The following is a 25,043-nucleotide window of genomic DNA, read 5'->3' as shown; positions in this document are numbered from 1 at the left end:
GAGAGCCCTGGCAAAGTGCTGGTGCCCAGAGATGCAGCACCCCCGCCCCTTCATGGCTTACAGTAAAGTGGAGAATATGGATGAGAAAGTGAGCAGAGTACAGCTGGGAAGCAGGAAGTGCTATGGGAAAATGTCCTCTAGTTGATTATGTTTAAGGATGTGCCATTTATTTAATAATTGAATTCCTATTTTATTAAGCTTATTTCAACTAACTCTACAAAGGACGATCCTAATAGATTCTGATTCAAATTGAAATTTGTACTCTTAATATTACATTGGTATTGATGACAACAACTTGTATATTTATCTTTGTGACTTGGAATCAGATTCCAAAGATCTATCTGGATAACATAAAAGAACTCACATTTAGCGCAGAACTGGACTGGCTGAACTTTTCTTCCTAAATTTGGTTTATGCAGCTACTTTCAATGCTATGGTCTCTAAAGTTAGTAAAATCGAGATGTACTGAACTGTGTTAAACGCTAATCGTGATACCTAGCTCTCTCACATTTTCGTAAGAGAGAAATACACAATGAATAAAATGAGTAAGGTTCTTCTGAAAAGTAGTCAACAGTATTATTTCATACATACAGAAATCACAATGTTAAACTGGTCTCAAAACATAACTTTACACAGCCTACTAGATGTGATTCAGTTAAAAAATCTTCTAAAGGCAGATGATTTTAGAAAAGTACACAAATACTAATTGAATTATAAGCAAAACAGTATAATTTTCTCATTCTATATTTCTAAAATTAAATTAAATCTTTTAAAAGAAAAGTTCCTGAAAAATCTTACCACAAAGTACAATGATCCACATCATAGAAAAGGTAAAAGACTAATTTTACCAACTGAAACATGGAGTTTTTAGAGCTGAAAGGCTAGAGATATTAGGAAATTCAAGTGCAGTAAATGGACAGTGTTTGTGAGTAAATGCACTATTATCCATAAAAACTGACCAAAGTATCTTCCTGGCCCAGGTGCTCCTGAAATATGGATTAGAAGCCAAACAAGAGATGTGGTTTTTTTTGCTGTGAGTACAAAACTAGGCCTTAGAAACAACAATTTCTATTATTCTTTCAAAATAGATATGCCATTAGCTCAGGAAAACGGAAAGCAACCTGTGTTCTTAGTTTTCTGATAAACTGATAAACAGCTTCACATAAATGGGTCAAGGGTTTTCAAGGATAGTCATCAGATGAACATGCAGTAGCTATTTATTTCAGTGGAAAATAATTTATATTTGAAGGAAAACAGGATATTCAGACCCCATGACAAAAGCAAACAAATTCAGAAACACTTAACAGGGTGACTGATCTTGATGGGAATTTATCTTGAATGTTAAGGAGGATCTGTAATATGCACTCCTCTTCTTCCTGGAAGTTACCATCACAGCATTTACCTACCCGAAGCTATTATTTAATGAATGATTACAGACCTAGAGAAACATTTAAAAAACATTAACCCATCAAATTTTCTTATCCAGAAACCAACGCATCATTTCGAAACAACAAAGCAAATTCCTCCCTCTCTGCTCCCATTTCTCACACACACACACACCCCTTTAAGCAACTTTCCATGAGAGTAAAATAAATTATGTAGATCTCCTTTTATCTAAGGAAGGCCCATGATAATGACAGGAGATGCTATAGCCTGGCGCTTTGTGTGTGCCGGTGGGTGTGTCTGGGCTGGGGGTGTCGGGGAGAACCACTTTAAAATGAAGATACAAATTTATCCAGTTAACAACAAAACCACCAAAAAATCCCCTGGTATAAAATCTCTGGCTGGAACTGCATTCAGAACAACCTACATGAACTCCTTGATCTTTTTTTTTTTTAAACTGGAATATAGTTGAGTTACAATGTTGTGTTAGCTTTAGGTGCACAGCAAAGAAGTGATTCAGTTATATACATATAACTGAATATATATAGTATATATATACCATTTATGACAAGATATTGAATATAGTTCCCTGTGCTATAGTAAGTCCTGTTGTTCATTTTATATAGTATAGTAGTATGTATCTGCTAATCCCAAACTCCTAACTTATCCCTCCCTTCCTCCTTTTTTCCCCTTTGGTAACCGTAAGTTTGTTTCCTACGTCTAACTCCTGGATCTTAAATGAAGCCATAGGAGTTAAGAGGCCACATGACACCAAGAGCATGGCGTTAGTTAGAAGCAAACATGGAAAGAGCCCTCGTGCCACGTTCCCCACCAGGACAGCCTTTCGGAGTAGGAAGAAGGCCCCACTGGCTCTGCTGGTGTGTGTGGTGCGACCATGGAGTCTTACGAACCTTGCCATCACATCAGCGCCATCGTAGTGGCCTCGTGCAGCCTCTGCTTTGGTGGGCCTTCTGTGTTGCCCAGCATAGGTGATATTCTTTCTTCCTAACATCTTAAAGCCACTCTGATATAGCTGACTGAATAATGTGACCTTCCTACAAAGCCCATGCATCAAAGTACAGTTTCTATAGTGAAAACATTGTCACCTTTAAAAATACCACAGGAAGGTGTTACGAAACCTCCCTGATAACACAGGCTCATTAACAAAAATCCAGTCAAGTAAGAATATTTCCCCAAGAAAAACCTCTTCTGCGACAGCTTTACTGAATTTGCTCCTGTTTTTGACAAAAACAGAGAACAATTTGTCATTGACCGCTATGTAACAATACGGGCCACTGAGAAATCATTATTAAAGTATTCTTTGGACAGTTTAATTTTATCTCTAAAAATATGGTGACATTACAGAGGTTGTTGTAGGATCATTTAATAAATATCTTAAGAGGATACTTGGAAATTGATTTTTTTCAGCCATACCATTTACAATTAGGACTCAAACCTCCCGGCTTCCCCAGCTTCACGGCGCCTGGCATTCTAGTTCACCCAACATGCTCAGGAGGATGCCTGGGTTCCACACTGCCTTCCCCTGGACCAGAGAACATTTATCACAGCACAATTACATGTGTTCCGGTCTCTGTCTCTGGTTTCAACTCGGTTTAAAAATTCCCTGCTTTTAGAAATCTTTGGTTCAGAGAGACTTGTACCAGTAATGTGTTCATTTGTGGGAACAAACCGAATGACAACTGGAGAAGCAACAGAGTGGCCAGAAAAAACAGTAAGCAGGCTGTGGGTAAAACTTTTTACCACGGCCTAGATGGAGCTGGGGAGGGTCATATATTTAGCTGGGATGTGACTGTATATGTTCGCTAAAACATCAAGTTTCTGTGCTCTTCACTGAAATGAAATCAATTCAGTGTGGGGATAATTGGCTGTTGATGACATCATAGGAAGGGTGGCACCTATTCCTTGTATAGAGTTGGTATGTCTTTGAAAAATAAAATAGAAATGTGGAAACGTTAATATTACCTGATAATGTAGTTTAGATTTGAAGATAATCTTGAGCAGGAATCTTTAACAGGAGGTAGGGATAGGGGGACTTTTTCCTTTCTGCCTAGGAATTTATGACAGTGTACACAGAATTTAATGCAATAATACAGAAGTATAAGTAGAAAAACGGTACTCTGGGTTATCAACAGTAATAGAAAATACCTCAGTCTTTAGACATTTTAATCCAATGACTAATATTTAGAAGCAGGAAAACAATCCACATTGTTTAAAAACCTAGCTAAAGTAACATAAAGGGTAGTACCAATCTCTTTTCGGAAACTTCGAATAGCTTTCACTGACAGTGAATTAGGACTTTTGGTTCAGAACAGCATTTGTTTTCAATCATTATGTTTGTGTTGGTATTAAACATGAATTAATTTTATCCTGTCAAGGACATTAACTGCTGTTTCCTAGGTTAAGTTTAAGGGGGGGGAAAAAAAAAGAATGGAACCCAAGAGGTCTGTCTTACCTAGTTTAAATAATCCATTATGCTCCCAGTGAATATAACGTACCCCGACTGAGTAACTGGGTAACAGCTATGAAGCTCCAGAAAGACTCTGAAGGCAGCTTATTCTATAGTATGAAAAACTGTCATAAGATTTTACCCATGACATTAGGTTAAACAGAAGCTACCAGGTAGAGTCATGTCAAACTGCATCATATTTCGAAGTCTGTAATGAAAATAGACCCAGTACTTCGGTGCTTTTCTGTTTTATTTTTAGAAACTATAAAATAGCAAAATACTAGCTTTTTACTCAATGCAAATTATTCCACTTAAAGCAATTTTTAAAATCTTCCTAAAATATTATGTTAAAACTAATGTCCATGGGCTTCCCTGGTGGCGCAGTGGTTGAGAGTCCACCTGCTGATGCAGGGGACACGGGTTTGTGCCCCGGTCCGGGAAGATCCCACATGCCGTGGAGCAGCTGGGCCCGTGAGCCATGGCCGCTGAGCCTGCGCATCTGGAGCCTGAGCTCCGCAACGGGAGAGGCCACAACAGTGAGAGGCCCGCGTACTGCAAACAAAACAAAACAAAACAAAACAAAACAAAACTAATGTCCAACCAAAGCTTAATCTCCAACAAAAACTAAGTGAAGATCTGAATTGAGATAATTTACAACTTCAATCAAAAATGACATAATCACTAAGACAAGGAAATGTTTGGTGCTGGTGGTAACTGTCATTATCCTCATCACAACATCTAGAGATACATTTCTAAGACAACACACACACACACATTCACCTCCTGTTATCATAGTGTCTGGCTTTACAGAACACGTTCCTTAAGTGAGTGTTCCTGGTGCTCTGGGTTAAAATAAACAATGGCTGATTGACAGATGAATGGATAAAAAAGATTTGGTACATATATACAAAGGAATATTACTCAGCCATAAAAGAGAAGGAAATAATGCCATTTGCAGCAACATGAATGGACCTAGAGATTGTCATATTGAGTGAAGTCAGACAGAGAAAGACAAATATCATATGATATTGCTTTTATGCAGAATCTAAAAAAAAAATACAAATGAACTTATTTATAAAACAGAAAGAGACTCACAGACATAGAAAACAAATTTATGGTTACCAAAGGGGAAAGGTGGGGGGTGGGGAGAGATAAATTAGGAACTTGGGATTAACACATACACACTAATATATATACAATAGATAAACAAAAAGGACCTCTGTATAGCCCAGGGAACTATACTCAGTATTATGTAATAACCTATAAGGGAAAAGAATCTGAAAGAGAATATATATATATATATATACACACACACACATATATACATATATATAAAAAACTGAATCACTGTACTGTACACCTAAAACAAACACAATATTGTAAATCAACTATACTTCAATTTTAAAAAATCAGAAAAACAAACAAACCAACAACAATGGCTGGTTACTCAGGCCACCCAAATCAGCCTCCAGCAAAGATGATTTGAAAATTTCCCAGAGAAGTGTAAGATGTACAACGTGATGAATAAAGTTGACCAAAACACTGCATTATATCCACCAAAACATCCAGGCTCTGACACTTACTACCCGTGTCACCTTGGGAAAGTCACTTCCCCTCCCTGGGTCTCTGCTTCCTTACAATAAGATGGGGATAATGACAGTACCCAGTTCTCAGGACTGTCAAAAGGATTTAGGACAGTCTAGAGTCATGCTTGACACACACTAAGCCCATAATAAATGTTAACTGTTGTAACTGTTAGTTTTTAGAACATACACTGGCAAACACACACACAAAGAAAAGAGAATCAGTGATTGTGTAAGCATATTTACCATAATATTCTTATTGTTTTTTACCTATGGCACTGGCATATACCAAATGCAGATGACTGTCTACTTGGAAACTTTCATTTCAGTCACTGGGTCTCAAGACACTGAGGGTATGTCATGATATTCTTTATTACTGAATTTCATTAAAATCAGTCAACTCCTTAAAAAGTAATGAGAAAACACATAGACACAGCACGCCAAGTGGCTTATTTTAGAAGACATGATCACTTTGTTTTTCTTCACAGTCAAATAAAGCAATCTGTGTAACCATGAACAGTAACGATGCTTATTTAGTGCTTTTCAGTTTGCAAAATAATTTCAAAGCAACGCGTGAGCGAGCCCCTCCTATCCCTTGCTTTTGCTTCCTTTCCGAAGACCTCTCCACAAGCAGAGCCATGTTTTTCACTGTCCTCATGCCTGGGGACCCAAAGAGGGGGCGTGGACAAAGCAGCAGCACCGATATTATTACTTTTGCTCATTTTCCTATAAGTAGTTGAAGCAGTGAAGAGAGATAAAGGCCTGCTCTCTTTTTCTAAACAAAGTCACAGAAAACCCAAAGAAATGATAACGTTTCACAAAAGCATGCTCAACTTTCATCAGTACAAAGACCACCTGATCACTGTCATGGAAGCGTTCAAGCTTTGTCAGGTCCCACAGAAAATTCCAGAGACTCACTCCTAAGCACCCCCCTACCCCCTGTCTTCCAAGCAGCAACTGTCACAGAACTTTGTTTTTCTAACAGACAGTTCTCTTATATGAAATCTTTATTTTGCAAACCACAGTGTGAAAGTGTGACAGGGCAATGAAGTTAAATCAACAGTGAGGCAGCTTCCTTCTCCTTCCAGAATCAAGACCCAAATACAGAACCGCAGGTTCTTAATCCCTGAAGAAACTGGGCTTCAAAGGCACTCTATAAACAGCAAACAACCATAATATAACAAAGAAGAAAAAGAAGCTACTTTGAAGTTACTTTTCAAACTTCAGTCACCTAAAAATAACACCACGAAAGAGAAACAAAGGAAAGACTTTGTCAAGTATAACAGCACAGAATTCAGGAGGTCTATTTGATTTATATTCATTTCTCCTGGGAAATGATTTGTTGTTTTGCAAATTCTGTTTCTATTTAATCCTATTTGATGCTTCACGCATCACTGCAGCCTTTATGGGAAAGTAAAACTTACCTCATGAATAGAACAGGATCCCCTGCAACCCTACAGGTTCCTGTCAGCCCTGTGCAGCAAAGGCTGGACAGCTAGGACCCTCCCTGTGCAGGTGACCCTCTCTCCAACGAGATGCAAGTTCTGCACCTGCTACCCTAAGCGGATTCACATCACTGACCCTGGACCTGGCCCACCCTCTCCTCCGACTCCATCATCAGGCATCACTGGGTGCTGCCAGTCGGTACACATTTCTCAGCCCCAAGGCGCTCAGAGTCCCATCAGAAATAATTTACTCCCAATCGTCTGGGGCCAGGATTACAACAAGGAACTCTACCCCTGCCTTTTAAAATAGGAACTTGGGGAAGAAATTCAATTAAGAAGGAGGAGAAGACTATAAAAAGGGAAAGAGCAGGAAAAGACTATAATTCACCATGAAAGAAAATGCTGGGACGCAAACATGAAGAGAACACACTTTTGATGTGATGGATGGGCCTCCGCGGTTGAGTTTAAAATACGGACGTGGTCACTCCAGAGGGCAGCTGTGAGTGACATCAGAAACAGACACCAGCTTTCCAAGCACCCTTTGACCTCCTAATTCATCACAGGCCTTATCCCATGAGGGCCCAAAGCCCCAGGAAGCTTGGACTCACCCCACGTACCTGGATATCCCCTCCGCCCACGGATGCTCATTTAAGCTCCAACACTGCATGACAATCCTACTTGAAGATGCTACAAAATAGGCCATCTCCTTCTATACCGATCAGTAATGTCTTTGAATAACCAAAACGCAGAGTACAAAGGAAGCACTCCCTACCTTGAACACATCAAGCTGTTGGTTAATCAACTCTGTTTCCATGCCAACAGGGCCTTGAGACTCCTCGTGCTCTTCAGCCTTCTGGAGTAGAGTAGAAAATTCCTTGAGTTTGCTGTAGAATTCTTCAAGGCGCGTGATGGTCCCTTCCACCTGCTCTTCTCTGGCTTGTGCACGGTCCCGAAGCTTGTTGCACTGTTTGCTTAAAGCCTCCAGGTCCCGTTTGATGCCGACCAGGTCAGGAGAGGCTTCCTCCGTGGCCAGCATCATCTTGCAGGTCTTATTGGCATTGGTGTTGCTTGCGATGAGCGCTTCCAGTTTCTCCAAGAAGGCTTTAATAGCCTCCCTTTGCTTCTGCAGCGTTTCCACATCTCTCCCCACTGGGGCCATGCTGTCCAACTCATCATCAAACTCCGCAAACTGAGAAAACATCTCTCGGATGGTGTTCTGGAAATGGCCGATGCCCTGAAGCTTGGTTTCTAAGAAGGAACACTTTTCATCCACCTGCTGGCTGAGGGCGCTGTGCTCCTGGACTAAGGCTTCTGCTTGGAGGAGAACCTCGGAGGTGCCCTTGGAGTCGGAGGCCCCCGCCACAAGGTCCTGGGCGAGCCCCTGGGCCAGATCGACCTGAGGCTTCAAGGTCTGAAGGGCTTTCTGCTGAGTCTGCAACACAGTCAGGGACTTACTGCTGTGAGCCTGGGGCCCCAGAGAGTCGTGCATATCTAGCTGTTCCTTTGCACACTGAAGCTGCCTCTGAGCTTCTTTGGAAACTTCTTGAAATTCTTTAAATTTCTGGGCCATGTTCTCCAGAGAGAATTTCTTCCTGTGCACTTGCTCGGTGGCCATGTCCAACTTCTGAAGCAGGGATTCCTTCTCCTCTGCCACCGCCTCTTTGTCCACTTCACAGACACGGAGCAGGCTGCTGGCTGCACTGTTTAGCTGTTCCACCATCCCGAAGTGCTGGTCCCTCTCCTTCTGCAGAGACTTTAACTGGGCAAGAGATTTCTCTGTCTCAGCAGGATCCAAGCTACACTTTATTTCCTTGAGGCTGTTTTGACACCTGTCTATCCATGGCTGGAGCATCTCCACATGTTCTTTATACTTGAGAGCTTTTTCCAGTGAATCTTTCACCCTGTCTTCTCTTTCTTTCACCTGCTTCTGAAATCCATCCCAGTTGGTTTTAATCGTGTTCAGTTGTAACTGTAACGCTACCTTCTCAGACCCTTGTGTTTTTAGTAACAGGTTTTCACCTTCCGCCATGGTTTTCTCATAAATGTGAGACTCGGCGGTCAAAGTTTTCCTGAAGTCTTTCTGATCTTTCATTAATGACTCTAAGACCTCGACTTTGGCTGATATCGGGGGAGATTTGTTCTGTTCTTCCTTCTTGGTATCCAGCCAAGCCTGGAAATCTCTAGACATTTGCTGAAATTGATGAGAGCTGGCACAGGCTGACTGAAGATGCTGGACATGGTTCTCTAAAAAATAAAACCACAGACATGTTTATTTTACATCAAAATGTTGAATAAATCTGCAAAAAGCCAAGAGAAAAACCACCAAATAAATACACAGAATAATCTAAACGCAAGGGCTACTAGCACTGACTATGAGAACGACAAAAGCGCTTACGTTATGGACAAAGGCGGTGGGGGAAGGGCAAGAGGTGAGGACTATGGCAAGAAAAGAGACAATAGAGGCTGGATACTAGAGCCACCTCCATCCTAGGGCGGGGAAGTGACAACTGTTCAAAGCTCTAGGTGATGCTGATAAATAACCAATCTCTTATTAAATGTGACTTTTCCACCTGTGTGATTTTTTTTCCTTTGGCCCTGCAGCATGCAGGGTCTCAGTTCCCCAACTAGGGACTGAACCCGTGCCCCCTGCAGTGGAAGCGTGGACTCTTAACCACTGGACCGCCGGGGAAGTCTCCACCTGTGTAATTTTTACCCATCATGGAGGCAATGTAAGGCAGCCCATGGGGACGACATGGGTCTGGATCCCAACTCAGCCTCTCAAGAGCTGGAGGGCCTTGGGTGAACGATTAAACCTCTGGGCCTCATTTCCCCAAGTGTGAGCTGGCAACATTGATAGAAGCTGTCGTGGGAATGAGGTGACAGTGCGTGCAAGTAAAGCTCTGAGCTGAATGCCTGTCACGGAAAAGGGTTCCTAACAATAGTCACCATCACTGTAATCATCATAGGTAATGTTTGCTATCCATATCACGTCAAAATCAAAGAGTAAGTCTGAAACGGTTGCTATGATCAGTAAACAAATCCAATCAATTATTAAAAAACATAAACTGAGTGCCTAGTGTTACTTGGCAAATGACAAACAGCCACCAACGGGCTCTCCTCTGGCCTGCCCTTCTCGGGCCCAGGAACTGCTGCTGCTGTCTTGGACCATCCTGGGCTCAGCGGCCACAGAGTGATGGCTACAGCAGGCGAGAGAGGAAATCGTGCATAATGCTTCTCTCTCACACGTTTCTCTGGAAAAGCTTCCATGATGGAGCCAGACGAACTAGCTGTTATCAAGAAAACGATGCCAAGCCTTTTTTAATAACTGTAGTCGTCTCCTTTTCTGGTGAAACAAGACTGTCGCATAGCATAAACACTGACACCTTTAAAAACCAATTTGTTTTTTTTACGGTTTTTTTAAATTGAAGTATAGTTGATTTACAATGTTGTGTTATTTTCTACTGTACAAGAAAGTGATTCAGTTATACATATATACACATTCTTTTTCATATTCTTTTCCATTTTGGTTTATCACAGGAGACTGAATAGAGTTCCCTGTGCTATGTGGTAGGTCCCTGTTGGTTATCCATTCTATATAATATCCTATGATAAGCCATAATGGAAAAGAATATTAAAAAAGAATGTATGTATATGTATAACTGAGTCACTTTGCTGTACAGAAGAAATTAACACAAGATTGTAAATCAACTCTACTTCAATAAAAAAAATTTTTTTTAATAGTTTGCATCTGCTAATCCCAAACTCCCCCCTCCATCTCTCTTCTACCTCCCCTGCCCCTTGGCAACCACAAGTCTGTTCTCTATGTCTGAAAGTCTGTAAAAACTAATCTGGAGTACCCGAAGTTTCCATGGGCCTATGCAAAGTGGACTTTGCCGGCACGGGGTCCGCCTATTATCTGTGCAGAACTCCCCGCCCCTGCAACACTGTGTGTGCATGTGAACCCAAATCTACCCTCCTTGCATGCACCTCTCACTGTGGGCAGGTTCACTTTAGGGGCCTGGTTTCCCCAACAGCTTGGAAATAGGGAGTTCACTGATCCCTATTTCCAGGAAATACATGCATTCAAAGAAGACATACAAACCTGCTTTTAGTTCAAGATCCTTAAATGATTTTAAGATGCCTTCCAGTTGCCGACTAAGTTCAGCTTTCAAGTACTCTTCTTTAACCAGGGCTGCCAGATCCTCTCCCAGAGCCTGGGCCACTTTGATCTGCTTCGTTTCCTGCTCTATTTCCTGCTTCATTTTCTGGGCTGTTTCCAGCTGCTGGTTCATCGCGTCAGGGTGTGTGCTCCCGGCCACACTGCTGCTGAGTTTATTATCCAAGTCGGCCAGCTTATCGGAAAGGCTTCTCAGCAGGCTTTGATACTGGGTGCTTTTAACAATGGCATGGTCGATCCGGTCACATCTGTCCCTCAATTGTCCTGTGAGGCTGTCCCATTTTTGGGTCACAGCTGCTAGCTGTTCCTTCACAATCCCGTGGAAGGATGGGTGCTCCCCAGGTCTGTGCAGTATGCCCTGACCAGCCACTGTTAGCTGTTCATACTGAGGTTTCCGGGTATCAAATTCTTGCAGGAGAATCTAAGGTAAAGAGGTGATAAGGGCAAATAAACACACAAATGACTAGAGAATTAATTACAGAAAACATATCTTTAAGTTTCTAAACAGACAGAAATGGTAGTTAATTATCTAGTTTTTATTTTATTTTTGTTACTGCTTTTCTAGCTTTTATTTCAAAGGCAGTCCAATTATCGTATACTAATCCAAAGAGCAATGGTGCTTCACAGAGATTAACATCTTGTCTAAAATAATATCCCCCAAGGGAGACAAAAGAGAATAAATATTTTTGCTAGTGTGGGGAAAAGGAACAAAAATTCATGTACAAATTTTCACACACAAAGGGAAACACTGCTTTTAGACAAGTTTACATCACACTAACACCAATTTGATTTCTTCCTATTTGCATTTTTCTTTTTACAGGATTTTTTTAAATGCTCTATAGCATTTTACACCAAAGGAAATACACAGTGATAACAGTGTTAGGATATACAAACTCATGGTGTATTGATTTACAAAGGTTCTTTTTAAACATAAAATCGACGTTTACAGTCTTTTTTGTAAAGATTTAGCCAATAAATCATGTCGCTCTGAGCGTGCGGGCTCACACTGGCTTTCATTATAAAACGAATGATCCCCAAATGTCCTTCTTTTAGTAGAATATTTTATCTATCTCTGGGAGACTATGGTTAATTACTTCTCCTCAAATGTTTCTTTATATCTGTTGTTTCCATCTATTCAGATGAAGAACATACATGCCTAGGACAGCATGTGACTCAACTACCCAGACTGTTGTGTACTTTCAGAGTACAGATCAGCTTCCATGCCCCAAAACCACCACCTGCACAGAAAGAAAGCCCACCGAGACCACAGCGGAGCGCCTGCGACTACGTCTGACTTACAATTTACATATGTTTCTCCCCCTGTGGATTTATCTGCTCATAATTAGATGAGTCTAACTAACCCTGCAGGTTTCAAGGTTCCTCTTCTTCTTCCCTTCTTCTTTCTCTTCTTACTTTGTCTCCCCGACTCAGGGATGTTTTGCATGAGCTTTATAAGTTTCATTATCTACTACCACAATCAAAATGAATAAAACCTCAAAGGAGTCATTTCTAAACAATATACTAGCTTCTCATAAAAATGTTATTACTTATGCAATCATATGTTATTAATATGTATGTTATTAATATACTTCAAAGAAAGTCCTCTTTAACAGGGTCTCTACAAACCACAATATGACTGAAACGATCAAGGGACCTGACCATACTCGTGGGCTCAGTGGACCCCTCAGGGATGCTCCAGGGATGCTCCAGAGCTTTGCTTCTCTGGGGGTTTCCCGCCAGCCTCACGACAGTACCTCGTGGGCATCTGACACATTACAAACCCTCCGAGACAGGCAGAGCACATACCATCAAAGGTAATGTATTTCTAATGAAAACATCTGTCTTGTTAAGTCAGGTAGGACTCACCTGCACCTGCTGCCTTTGTGTGTTCAGCATATTTGGGTCAATCGACAAGGGCCCAAGGACACTGACCATCAGTTCTTTTTCCACAAGCCACTGTTTTAACTGAGCCTCCACAGTCTGGAATTGGGTTAGATTATTTGAGGATTCTTCCAGTTTCTGTCGTCTATCAACTGTTAACTGATTGAGGTCTTGCCACTGAGAATCTAGAAGAAAAAAAGATAAAGGATGAAACAGATTTTTTTTTTTTTTTCTGCGGTACGTGGGCTTCTCACTGTTGTGGCCTCTCCTGTTGCGGAGCACAGGCTCCGGAGCACAGGCTCAGCGGCCATGGCTCACGGGCCCAGCCGCTCCGCGGCATGTGGGATCTTCCCAGACCGGGGCACGAACCCGTGTCCCCTGCATCGGCAGGTGGACTCTCAACCACTGCGCCACCGGGGAAGCCCAGATGTTTGTTTGTTATACATTTAATACAACTGTATCTATGAAGATTGTAGGACAGGGCTCTCCTTACATAGTCAATTAAAGACTAACCTGTGCGTTAATTGCATTTAATGATACAGATTTTATGGTCCCAATGGTTTGTGTCAACTGAAGTGTAAGAAAAATAGATTTGAATCTGATGGAAGATGCTGTAGATTATGGAATATTCCTGAGAACCCTCATTCCTTCTAGAAGTCCTACAGAGTCTGTTTATTCAACTAGAACTGACCCACTAGAACAATGAACATGTATCCTTTTCTTTAATAGCAAACCTTCAACGACCAGATGGTGGTAAGTGACTCCCAAATGTGTGTATCTACACCCAACCATTCTCTTCTACGCAAATCACACATCAGCAGCCAACTGCTCAGAAGTTACAATAGGAAATCTCACCAACCCCTTAAATTCAATGTTGGAGGAAAAAACTCACGATATTCCTATCAAAATGGGTAGGTTTTTCCGACTTTTAGACTTCTTTTGAAGGTTATTCTCATGCATGTCATGAAATGCCATAATTCAGGATGTTCTTTCATGACTCTCCTATATCCTCAATCACAAACCCTTAAACACAGTGCTTCCATTCCCAATACCCAACTCCACATTGGTCCTCACCATCTTTTGCCAAGACCAGTACTTCTCAAGCTGGAGCTGCATCAGAGACCCCTAGAGGGTCTGGTCGCACAGGTGCTGGGCCCACCCCTGGAGGGACTGATCAGCAGGTCTGAAGTGATGTCTGAATGTGCATTTCTAACATGTCCCCAGGGGATGCTCTGCTCTTGCTGCCAGGAGCACCCTTTCCAGAGCTGCACACCTAGACCAAGAGCCTTCTAACCAGCTTACCTGCGATTCGTGATCCTCAGCTGCAATGAATTTGGTTCTAAAATAATTTCCCTTAAACGTCACTGAATATGTCACTTCTGGGCTCAAACCCCTCAATAATTTACTCGTCACCAACTAGACGGCAAAATCTGATGACCTCTGCTTGACCTCCAGGGTCTCCCACAAAAGGGCCCTCGTGTGCTCATCTGAAAAGGTCTGTCCTCCGAGAGGAAGCCCTCATCTGCCTGCTGATCACATGTCCTCATCGCAACAGGCTGGGCGCACAAGGGCCCCACAGCTCACATGCTCCATCCCTCCCCTTCTGTCCCTGCCCCATCCCGCTTTCATGATCCCACTGGGTCTCACCCTTCACTAGGATGCCCTGCCTGCTCCCCCAGCCCTGAGGACGGCATGCTCCTTGAAGCCCAGAATTACAGACCATCTCTCAACACATGAGTCACTCAACACTGACGGTGTGAAGAGCTGATCTGACAGATTTTTTTCACCTAGTGTAATGCACTGAAGAGCTGCTTTTCATAGAGCCCAGCCCCTGAAATGTTTACCTAAACAACGTCACACTATATGGCGTGTTCTAGTCAATCACAATCTGATAATGAGATAATGCAACTCCAACCATAAACGGAGAAGGAGAAATATCAAAATCTTATCAGGAAGCTTTTCTGAAATATGCATTCCTCGCTCCCTCCGCTATTCTAAGATGTCTTGAAAATATTCCTTCGAGTAATTCTGATATTCTGACAACCACTGAATTAGGGTCCAATTAATTATAATGCAACAGAAGTCTCTATTGTTGGATTAAATACACCTTTCAACATTAAGATCTCTTAGGATGACTCTTTTTCTTTTACTGGAGTATAGTTGATTTACAATGTTGTGTCAGTTTCAGGTATACAGCAAAGTGAAGCAGTTATATGTATAAGGATGACTCTTATTAAACTAAAACGTACTTAGAAACTTCTAAATTTATCACAGCATATCTGACTCTAAAGGAAGGACAAGATTTAGCTAAATATAATGGAACAATTCAAAGTAAAATGATTCTTGTGATAGTCATAGTTAAACATACTTAGTATGTGCCCGATACTGTTTGTCTGAGCTGCACACACATTAACTCACTGAATTCTCCAAATACTATGAAGTAGGGAAAATGAGTGTCACTGTCTTACACTCACTCCCATATCATTACAATAAGGAAAAGGGGTGATAAGATAACAGGGCTTGTGAAGGCAATTCTGCATCTCCGAGGAACAGTTTATATAGGGACAGGATGGAGATGGGAAGAGAACTCTGGGTAAAGAGCAAACCCCCAGACTCCTGTGGGGAGCAGCCTTCTCAGGCTGGTTGGGAAAGGGACCAGCAGCATGAAACAGGGGCTGGTGGGGTCCCATCAGGAACTCCATGGTGGAGAAAGGCACCCAGCTTTTCCAGAAAAACAAACAAAAAGGACTCTCCACACTAAAATATAACAAATCATAAAAAATTAGAAGCACCCAAAACCTAATAAAAAATAAACCATAATGAAAACATGTGACTCAATACACAGCATTCTATCAACTGGTATCTACCTTCTTCATAAACATAAATTTCGTTACTGTGTTTAGTGAGAAAAACACAAGATATGCCAAGGCCTAGCACCATATAATATGAAATGACACTTTAGAATATGCAAAGATCGATTCTGAAACATGAAACAAATCCCAAAGTCAGTGAGATTGCTGGATAGATGTTTTCTGATAGAGATTATGGTTTTTAAAAAATGACTGTGCTTCTGTTCACGGCCTCTGGTGTAAGTGGTAACATACCTATTTCCGTCAACATCTGCTTCCACTTGGGGGCCTCCGGAGTGTCTGGGTTCTCCTCCAGCAGCTCCGTCAGCTTGTCTTTCAACTCCTGCACTTTGTTTACATTTTGCTTCAGTTCTGCCTCAAATGACTAACAAGGAAATAAAAAAAGTAACTTCATTAAAGTATGTCAACATCAAAAGACAAAAACACAATTTCAATAGAGCACTTTTTTCTCCAACATGACCAAAAGAGGGGAAACAATCCACTGTTAAAGGCTGAAGTGAGTGGAGGACTGGATTCAGCAGTGAATTATATTTTCTTTTCCTCTTCGTAACTATTCTTCAACTAGCTGATAACAGAATCCCAAGGAGGAATGCTAGAGCTACAGAGATAATGACCCTCATCCCATCACCTAGAAAGAATTTCAAGGTATTCTCAAATTCCTTTGGAAAAAAAGGAAAATGACATCAGTATGATTGTAATTAATCAGAAAATCAGTCTTGATAAAGGCTGCAAGATTTGAGACTACTAGCAAATAAGCACTTTTCTGGACAACACGTTACAGAGTTCAAAGATAAGTTAGTCATCTGGAGACATTTTTGCCAGCATTGCCAAAGTGCAAAACCGTTTTCCCAACCCTGACAGTTGTAGCAAGAAATACCGTGTATTAAACAAAGGGAAAGCATGAGCTCCCCTATTTTATACTGGACAGAACAGATTCCTAATACACTTAGCCCTTAAATACATCTTTTCCAATAAGTACTGGTTAAAATCCAAGACTTAAACTAATTTGAAGGTGGCAAAGTTGCTTGCACCCAACAGCTCACTCATCTTTATAACATCTGCGGGTAAAAATAAGTGACTATTAGCATCAATCTCTACAAAAAGTCATGTTCAACAAAGCTGGCGAACTATGTGTTGAAGGTTATAGAGCCAGAAACCAGAACGGGGCTCCTGACCCCCAGGGCTCAGTTCTGAGTGCTAATCTGTTCTCTCACATCTTCGGTAAATGGACCCACAGAAGATACCTTGTTCTGTTCAACTTGACTCTTCACAGCCTCAGTGTCCGTAGGTGTAGGTGCCTGATGCCATTTTGTGGCAGTGTTGTTCATTGTCTGTAACCACTGCATCATGGCACTTGATTCTTCCTGAGCCTTTTGCAATCTGGAGAGTTTGGTACTCAGTTCGGCTATTTTGTCTTTAAGTAAGAGGCCAAGATCTTCATAGTCATGGCTTATGTCAGTCATATCCTTTTTAATGGACGTTAATCCTAAACGTAAGAAGAAAAATTATATTGACACATTTTCAGGGTGTTTAGAGCTCTAGAAATAAAAATTTGTTTCACGTGCTATTTCCTTCTATTTTGTCAATATTAAGTCTACTATGATAAAGTCATAGAGTCTTTAGAACTAAAATGTTACATCATCTTACAATGCTACTTAATGACAAATACTTTAGGTACACTGCATAATACAAGTGAAATGAGATAGATATTTAAAATGGAATAAAAACCCCAAATCATGAAATGATGCTTATTAATTCCTCAGGCAACAAATTAAAAAAAAATAGCTCAAATAATGTTATCCCAAGTGAGAAAATATCTCAAATTAACCCGAAAGAAGGAAACATAAACCAAATGCCAAGCTGAATTACTGGATTTCATTAAGTTCAGATGAACAAAATTGCATGGAATGTTATATAAACATGTTATTTATGGAGAACATGACTATACTCATACCATTTTAATTCAAGTTTGAAATTTCGATATAACTACTTTTCATCCCTAAAAAGATTTTCTCTCTCTCTCAAAAAAAAAACACCAGACCAAGTAATTTAATCAATAAGCACTTAAAGTTACCATTTACCTTTATTTGCCAAAATATCCTGAGTATCTATGGCTGTTCCTTCACCATTTAATATTACTCCACCTGCAAAAATATTAAAACTGAAGTCATCATAGATTTCTATTGTATTTTATATATATTAATAGTAGGTGGCATTAAAGCAAATGCCATAAACACTAATTCTTTTAAAATGTTATTACTATTTGAAAATGTAAAATAATGATTCAATTTCAAAATCAAATGAAGGTCTGAAAGATCAAGCTATATCCTCTCTTTTGCATAAAATTTATTCTTAAAGTCATAACATGATCAACTTAAACAGTAGAGTTTCAGTAACTTTATATTATATACATTAATCATTAACTATTAATTTATAAGAAAATTTGGGGATAAGGTTGCTTTAAAGCTGAAGTTATTTTAGTGATACAGTCCCTGAAGCACAGAAGCTGGTCACTATGTGTGTTGCTTGAAGCATAAATGCCTGACGGACAAAAGAATGTCTGTCTCAAGAAACTGAGAATTGTCTGCTGTAGTTACAGTGTTTTCATGGGTTTAATGGAGGCGGAATAAGGTAAAAAGACATGAGAGAAAAGTTAAAAGTAAAAGAAACCATTACTGTATCAATATAGAGGAAGGAGGTACAGTGGCTGGGGCACCTGGGCCCTGGCATATGTCTCACCTGAACTTAAACCCCAGCCTCACTAATGACTTCCTGTGAGGCTGCACAGGTGAATCCATCCCACCAAACTGCTGGGGAGAATAACACGTATCTCGCGAGACCACTGTGGGCATTAAAGACAGTTACCCTACTGCCTAGCAAATAGGAACTACTTGGTGAGCTATAGTAATTATTTCTCTTTAATTCCATAAACACCTAGCACCGGTTCCTTTTTCATAACCAGAATATTAAAAAATCAATTAGACCTTCTCATGTTAGTATGCCTTGGCTCTCTATCCAAAACACAAAAACATTTCCCCAAACTAACCACACACGAACAAGCCTAAACAAAAACATTTAAATATCTGAATCTTAATCTAAAGTTTTGTCCCGTAAAAAAAAAAAAAATCACACACACCGTGGCCTTTCAGATGGAAGTGAAAATACCCTTTAGATACTCGAGATTAATTCCTACCATGCTTGGGAGGTGTCAAGAGTAGGAAAAAAATACTTTTTACTTATTACTAATATAGAATGGGCATGAAGAACTAATGTAAAACACCACAGAATTCCCTTCCTTTAAAAAAAAACAAAAAACCTTGACATTTCAGGAAATCTGATTAGGAGAGAAAGGAGAGATCATCACACACTACACTATGAGGACTGCCTGAAATGGGATTAAAAGAGCAGAATAAACAGTGGGTGGAGATCGGCCCAGCTCAACATCAGCCTCACAATGGGAACAGCTGGGGGCTAAGCAGGGCAGATAAACCACAGAGGATCGTCAGAAACCCTCAGAATAAAGATATGAGATCTGCCTTTGGTCTTCTCTTGGATTATTTAAACCCGATAGTGACAACAAATATAAATATGTTTTAAACTTAAAACTCTATCCACAACTTAATTTTAGAACCATTATTTATACATGACTCTCCCTTTCTGTTGAGAAGCCTGGTAAGATTGTGATTCAGACATGCTGGCTAACACAGTATAGAACTGTTTTCTTTGGGAATAGTGTAAGGAATAAAGCAGATGGGAAGAAATTAAGAGAGGTCCACTCAACAGAAAAGAACCTGTTCTCTTTCCTTACTTCCTTCTTTCCCAGGAGACCAGACTCATTTCTTTATCAAAGATTTCAGGGGCTTCCCTGGTGGCGCAGTGGTTGAGAATATGCCTGCTAATGCAGGGGACACGGGTTCGAGCCCTGGTCGTGAGCCCGTGAGCCACAACTACTGAGCCTGCGCGTCTGGAGCCTGTGCTCCGCAAAAAGAGAGGCCGCGATAGTGAGAGGCCCGCGCACCGCGATGAAGAGTGGCCCCTGCTTGCCACAACTAGAGAAAGCCCTCGCACAGAAACGAAGACCCAACACAACAAAAATAAATAAATAAATTAATAAACTCCTACCCCTAACATCTTCTTTAAAAAAAAAAGAGTGAAGGGCTTAGCCATGGGAGCTATTGTACTTTGCTGTTGATCATTTGACTTGAACAAGTTTAAAAAAAAAAAAAAAAAAGATTTCAAATAGAATTTCTACATCCCCATCAATTAGGTAAAAACAAACTGGAATCTGATCTTTCCCCTTCCCCAATATAATGTTCCTTATTCTTACAGATGAATTTGGTTACATTTTAAATTGTAGTATTTAATAAGACGAAACCTAAGAGATCTGAAATTTGACCAGAACAGACACTTTTCCGTGGCAGCGTTTAGGTTGTTTAGAGATGCCATCTTTCTTGTCACTTTCCCTTCGTGTTTCTGAGGTTATTTTATGCATTAATTTCTAAAAATAACATACACAAATAAAATCAACATGGGTGGACCCAATTCATTGGTAAAACCCAATGGGTTTTACCACAAATGTAAATAAAGCACTTACCTGACTTAACTGCTGCTATGGCCTTTGCAGGGGTCATCACAGCACTTATTAGATTACACAGTGAGATCCCACTGTTGTTGACTTTCTGAATCTCTGGTGTTTTTAAGCTCCACTTCTCTTGTAATTTCTGGAGATACAAAAACACATTATTTTTCAGTCTTTGTAATCTTTTCCAAGTTATACATTATAATTCAATGTCTTAAACATATCTTAAAACAGTGATGATTGTGGGTTCTGACTTATGGGATGGAAGAAAAGGACAGCATCTCTATTTGTTCCAATGGTCCAAGTGACTGTTAACACTGTTATTAGTGAGGAGTGGGGTGGGGTCCATCCTGAATTCTGCTCCCAGCCACAGTGGAAGCCAGGCTAGTCCCAGCTGCCACGGGTTCCAAAGTAACTGTCAACTGTAAGTCTGCAAAACTGTACTAGGTAACAGCCAAGTTACAAAAAAAAAAAGGTAGTAGAAACAATTTTAAAAAATGGAAATTCAGAATTCCATTTAATAGTGAATTTTAATCATCAAAACTTCAATGAATTTTAAAGGACACACAACTCCACAAATTTGGAGTGGAAAACTTGCCATAACTGGTCATAAGTTTTATGACTGAGTCAGATGACAAGACTCACACACTAGAGATTCAAATAACTTCCATCTTCAAATACTGGTTAGAGTGATATATCCAAACTAGAGCAAAATGCTGAGTTGAAGAGAAGGATCTTTTACTAACATTATGAAAAATGGTATAAAAAATAAACTAAGTAGAGATGTGGTGGGGAAAGAAACTCGGACCAGTCAGCAACTCACAAATACGTCTCTTTAAAAAAGCAAATTAACTGAAAGTCTGTGTCCTTCTTCGAAAGGATCAGTTAAACCCGTCATGATTTCCAAATACCACCAAAATACACTGTACATACATGAGGCTCTAACTTATGTGCTATTAGATAAAAGGAAACCTCTCATTCCTAACACAAGCAAATGAGAAATTCTTATCAGACATGGACAGTGATTCACCTTAGTTTCTTCCAAAGATTTCCCTAAATCCTCTGCACCAGAAGAAGGCTGCACAATGGGAACTCTTTCTGTGGTTTCTTTTATCCACGACTTTAATGAATTAACCAGAACTTGAAAGGCATCCATCTGTTCTTGACAAGAAGATACAGCTTCTTTTCTAGATCACAAACATCATTGACAAATTTAAGCCACAAAGGGAGACACTCCAAAGGACTAATTACTAAAAAGTAAATTATTATGCCCATTTCAAGCTTAACATTAAGAAAAAATCTTCCCCCAGGCACACTCCAATCCTCAGATACAGGAGGAAAGGTTTCATAGGTGGCAAGTGAAACCAGCTAAATTACTCCTTGTCTATTTCCTCAGTAAAGTCTGTAGATCAAGATAGGAACAGTTAAGATATTTGTAACCCATGTGTAACGGCACTCTATAATGCTATGTACACTCTAAAGCCATATAAACAGCTTTAACATGATTTAGAGCCAGTGAGCTTTTATCTGTCCGCTTTATATGGTGCTAAACACCAGCAGGCTGAGAACCAGAGGGGAAACACAAGTCACTAACATAAGGGAAACACAGCGCCACCTAGTGTCACTACAGTCACTTTAGTGGATGGGTAAACTGGGTCTTTACAGAGAGAGAGGACAGGTTTGAGTTTCCAAAAACGAGGTGAGACCTAGTGATGCAGAACTTAATGTGCACCTCCCCCATGGATACTCAGAAAGCTCCACAGTGAACTATACGGATCTCTCTGTACAGTCTCTGTACACTACACAGAGGGAGGGAACACGCCTGGCACAGGTACAGCTATGAGGACAGTTAGATTTGGTAACTGGATACCATGTAGATGGCATGTGCACGTGTGCAGGTGTGTGGATTACTAGCAGAGAGTACATGGTTGGTAAACTAATCACCGATGACCACATGGTTTTATAATTGGACCCATCTAACAGAAGAAACAACCTAGAGTTTACCCAAAGAAATCAAGAATATTTCTTCTGCGCCATGTGAATTAAATAGGATGGAAATGATAGCTCTGTGAGTAGTCCGGACAGCACTCAAAAGTTTTAGGTAGACAATTCCAAAGAAATGACGAAGAATAATAGCTGAAAGAGAAATGACTACTTTCTATCTTTTGGGTGGCTTCTGTATGAACTTTGGCAAAACCAGATGTATATTCTCAACTAGCACGAGATCAGAAATATAAAACTCAATCAGAAGGCTCACACCCCTGTACAGCTTTTTACCTTAATTTAGGTTGATTCTCTTGTTTCTTACCTTGTTTGTTCATGGAATCATGTCTGATCTACAACTCTTCAAAAAGGAAACTATTTTACAAAAAAAAAAAAAAGCCATCCAGAACTATCCAGAACTATGCTGGAATGATGCATCATTTCTGAACGGAGCCCAGAAAGCAATGAACCATGGGCTATCTTTCAAGGTTATTTCTGCCTTTGCAAATAAAAATGTAATAGCCAAAGCCTTCAGACCACAGTGAGTTTAGACTACTTTCAGTAAAACACTACCACCACCATTTTCCTTACACAGTGCTTTCTATAAATACTTTCATGTAAGAAGTGGTGAATTTCCCTCCTAAATACTTTAACAAAAACTATACTTAGTTTTAACAGCAAAAAATTTATCAATATTAAAGTACTTATAAAGTAGCCCTAAGCTTTTTCTCAAGTTTCCAAAAACTGTTTCAGGTAGCTACATAACTAAATAAAAATCATGCATTCCAATTAGTATCAAGTAGAATAAAATCCAATTTCTTAAGTGGTGCTTACTTTTCTTTGACAGTATCCTCCATTTCCTTGAATTTCTTTGACAAATTATTTGTTTTTTCAAAAACCAGAGCTTTATCCCCTGGCAAGCCATGGCTGGAGATCTCCTTCAAGAGATTCTGCAAAACTTCGAGATCTTTCCTGCGTTCTAGCAGTTCAGAAGTTGATTCCTACAAAGCATTTAGATATTTCATCAATATAAGATGTTGCTACGAACATAAAGAACAGACTGGTGGTTGCCAAGGGGGACGGGCTTGGGGGAGGGATGGAGGGGGAGGCTGGGGTTAGCAGATGTAAGCTTTTTATATATGGAATGGATACAGAACAAGGTCCTATTGTATAGCACAGAGAAATATATTCAATAGCCTATGAAAAAACATAATGGAAAAGAATATTTGAAAAAGAATGTATATATATATATGTGTGTGTGTGTGTGTAACTGAGTCACTTTGCTGGACAGCAGTAATTAACACAACATTGTAAATCAACTATACTTCAATACAAAAATTTAAAAAAGTATAAGGTGTTGCTAGATCTTCAAAGGGCATCCCATCAAGATGTAAGTAGGGGACCAGAATGGCTCCACTCAGAATTTCACAGAATGATCCTGCCTATGGTCTAAGCAGAAACAAACATGCAGGCAGGCTGTTTGAAAGAGAACAGTTTAATTTAATTTAAATATGCACTCTTTACATTCTGCCTCTGTGGGCTCTGAAATAAGATATGTATATCACCTATGATATACAGAAAATGAGAGATGGTGTTCACTTCTGATTAATGACCAAAGGCTTCAAGGAGAAGATGAGCTTTGAAGTTTTTAAAGGAGGAAAGCATAGATCTAACCAATCCATCAGCAATTAAAATGATGCTTGTTAATCATAACTCTGCCAATAAATGTATGTGCTTGTCTTAGCTGTTGATATATTTGATCAGTCTTGTGAATTCCATGGGAAACATACCTGCATAAACTGAGACAACTCACTAACATCCTTCTCAGGCATGTCTGCCTCAGTAAGAGCCTGGGTTTTGGTTTCTAAGAATGCCTGGAGCTTTTCTGAGAGGTTCTCAAACAGCTCCACTTTGGTTTTGAGTTCCTCCATTTGGGCAAGTTTTTCTTTGTGTTTGCGACTTGCTTCTGAAAAGCGAAGGGCTAAGTCCTTCATCCTGGCCTGCAGCGAGGATGCGGTGGACGGGTCTGTGGTCTCTGTGAACCTCTTCACTTTCTCATTCATGGCATTTATGCTGCTCTGCCGCCCCGTAATGTCCTGGTCCAACAACTGAAATGAACCAAATACCACACACGTAACATAATGATATTTACAAATAACGTCAGACTTGTAAAAATTACTATTCAGAACAACAGAAGTTTGAGCCACCTGTGACTAAGGAAGCTAATGGGAGTCACAGACAAGCTGATTGGTCCCTGGAGGAATCCCATCCCCAGTCCCCGCAAGGAGACTGGAGAACAGCTGGCTGGCTGCCCTGGCGAGGCAGGAGACAGCCGCCACTCAGCAACCCCGGGATCTCCTGCAGCCCAGGGATTATCCACGGTCCTGATTTTTCAAAGGCTAGACAACAACAAGACTGATCTGATTAACCTCCTGGGCAGCTGGCTGAAGCCGTGAGGAACAAACAGGACCCGGTGTGCGGGGATGCCCTGTACCATGAGTGATGTTCATGAAAAGTACACAGAGGGAAGTCCCTCTCTGCTCCACAGAAAATCGCTTCGCACACTTGTCTTTATGCAAGCGCTACTTTCCATGTTTTTATATTCAGGAGACATCTCTTTACGCCTTAAATTTCTCTTAAATCTACCCATCCTTGGAGCTTACTATATTTTTTTC

At 40.4% G+C, this 25,043-nt stretch overlaps 1 protein-coding gene across 6 annotated transcripts in view; it reads right to left on the bottom strand.

The window, feature by feature from the left end:
• Positions 1-25,043, bottom strand: part of DST (dystonin) — a 496,183-nt gene that overhangs the window by 90,665 nt on the left and 380,475 nt on the right. For all 6 annotated transcript variants that reach the window (XM_060308075.1, XM_060308076.1, XM_030841045.2 and 3 more), the window contains 10 exons: positions 24,159-24,476; positions 23,203-23,369; positions 21,416-21,572; positions 20,401-20,527; positions 17,888-17,950; positions 17,051-17,292; positions 16,041-16,170; positions 12,922-13,121; positions 10,981-11,476; positions 7,651-9,122 (listed from right to left, as the gene is read on the bottom strand). In XM_060308075.1, the coding sequence (XP_060164058.1) occupies positions 7,651-9,122; positions 10,981-11,476; positions 12,922-13,121; positions 16,041-16,170; positions 17,051-17,292; positions 17,888-17,950; positions 20,401-20,527; positions 21,416-21,572; positions 23,203-23,369; positions 24,159-24,476 (3,372 nt within the window). The remainder of the gene's footprint in view (positions 1-7,650; positions 9,123-10,980; positions 11,477-12,921; positions 13,122-16,040; positions 16,171-17,050; positions 17,293-17,887; positions 17,951-20,400; positions 20,528-21,415; positions 21,573-23,202; positions 23,370-24,158; positions 24,477-25,043) is intronic.

Source organism: Globicephala melas, chromosome 11, assembly GCF_963455315.2.
Source record: "Globicephala melas chromosome 11, mGloMel1.2, whole genome shotgun sequence".
In the NCBI taxonomy this organism is placed as follows: Eukaryota; Metazoa; Chordata; class Mammalia; order Artiodactyla; family Delphinidae; genus Globicephala; species Globicephala melas.
This window is presented reverse-complemented; position numbering and strand designations above follow the sequence as displayed.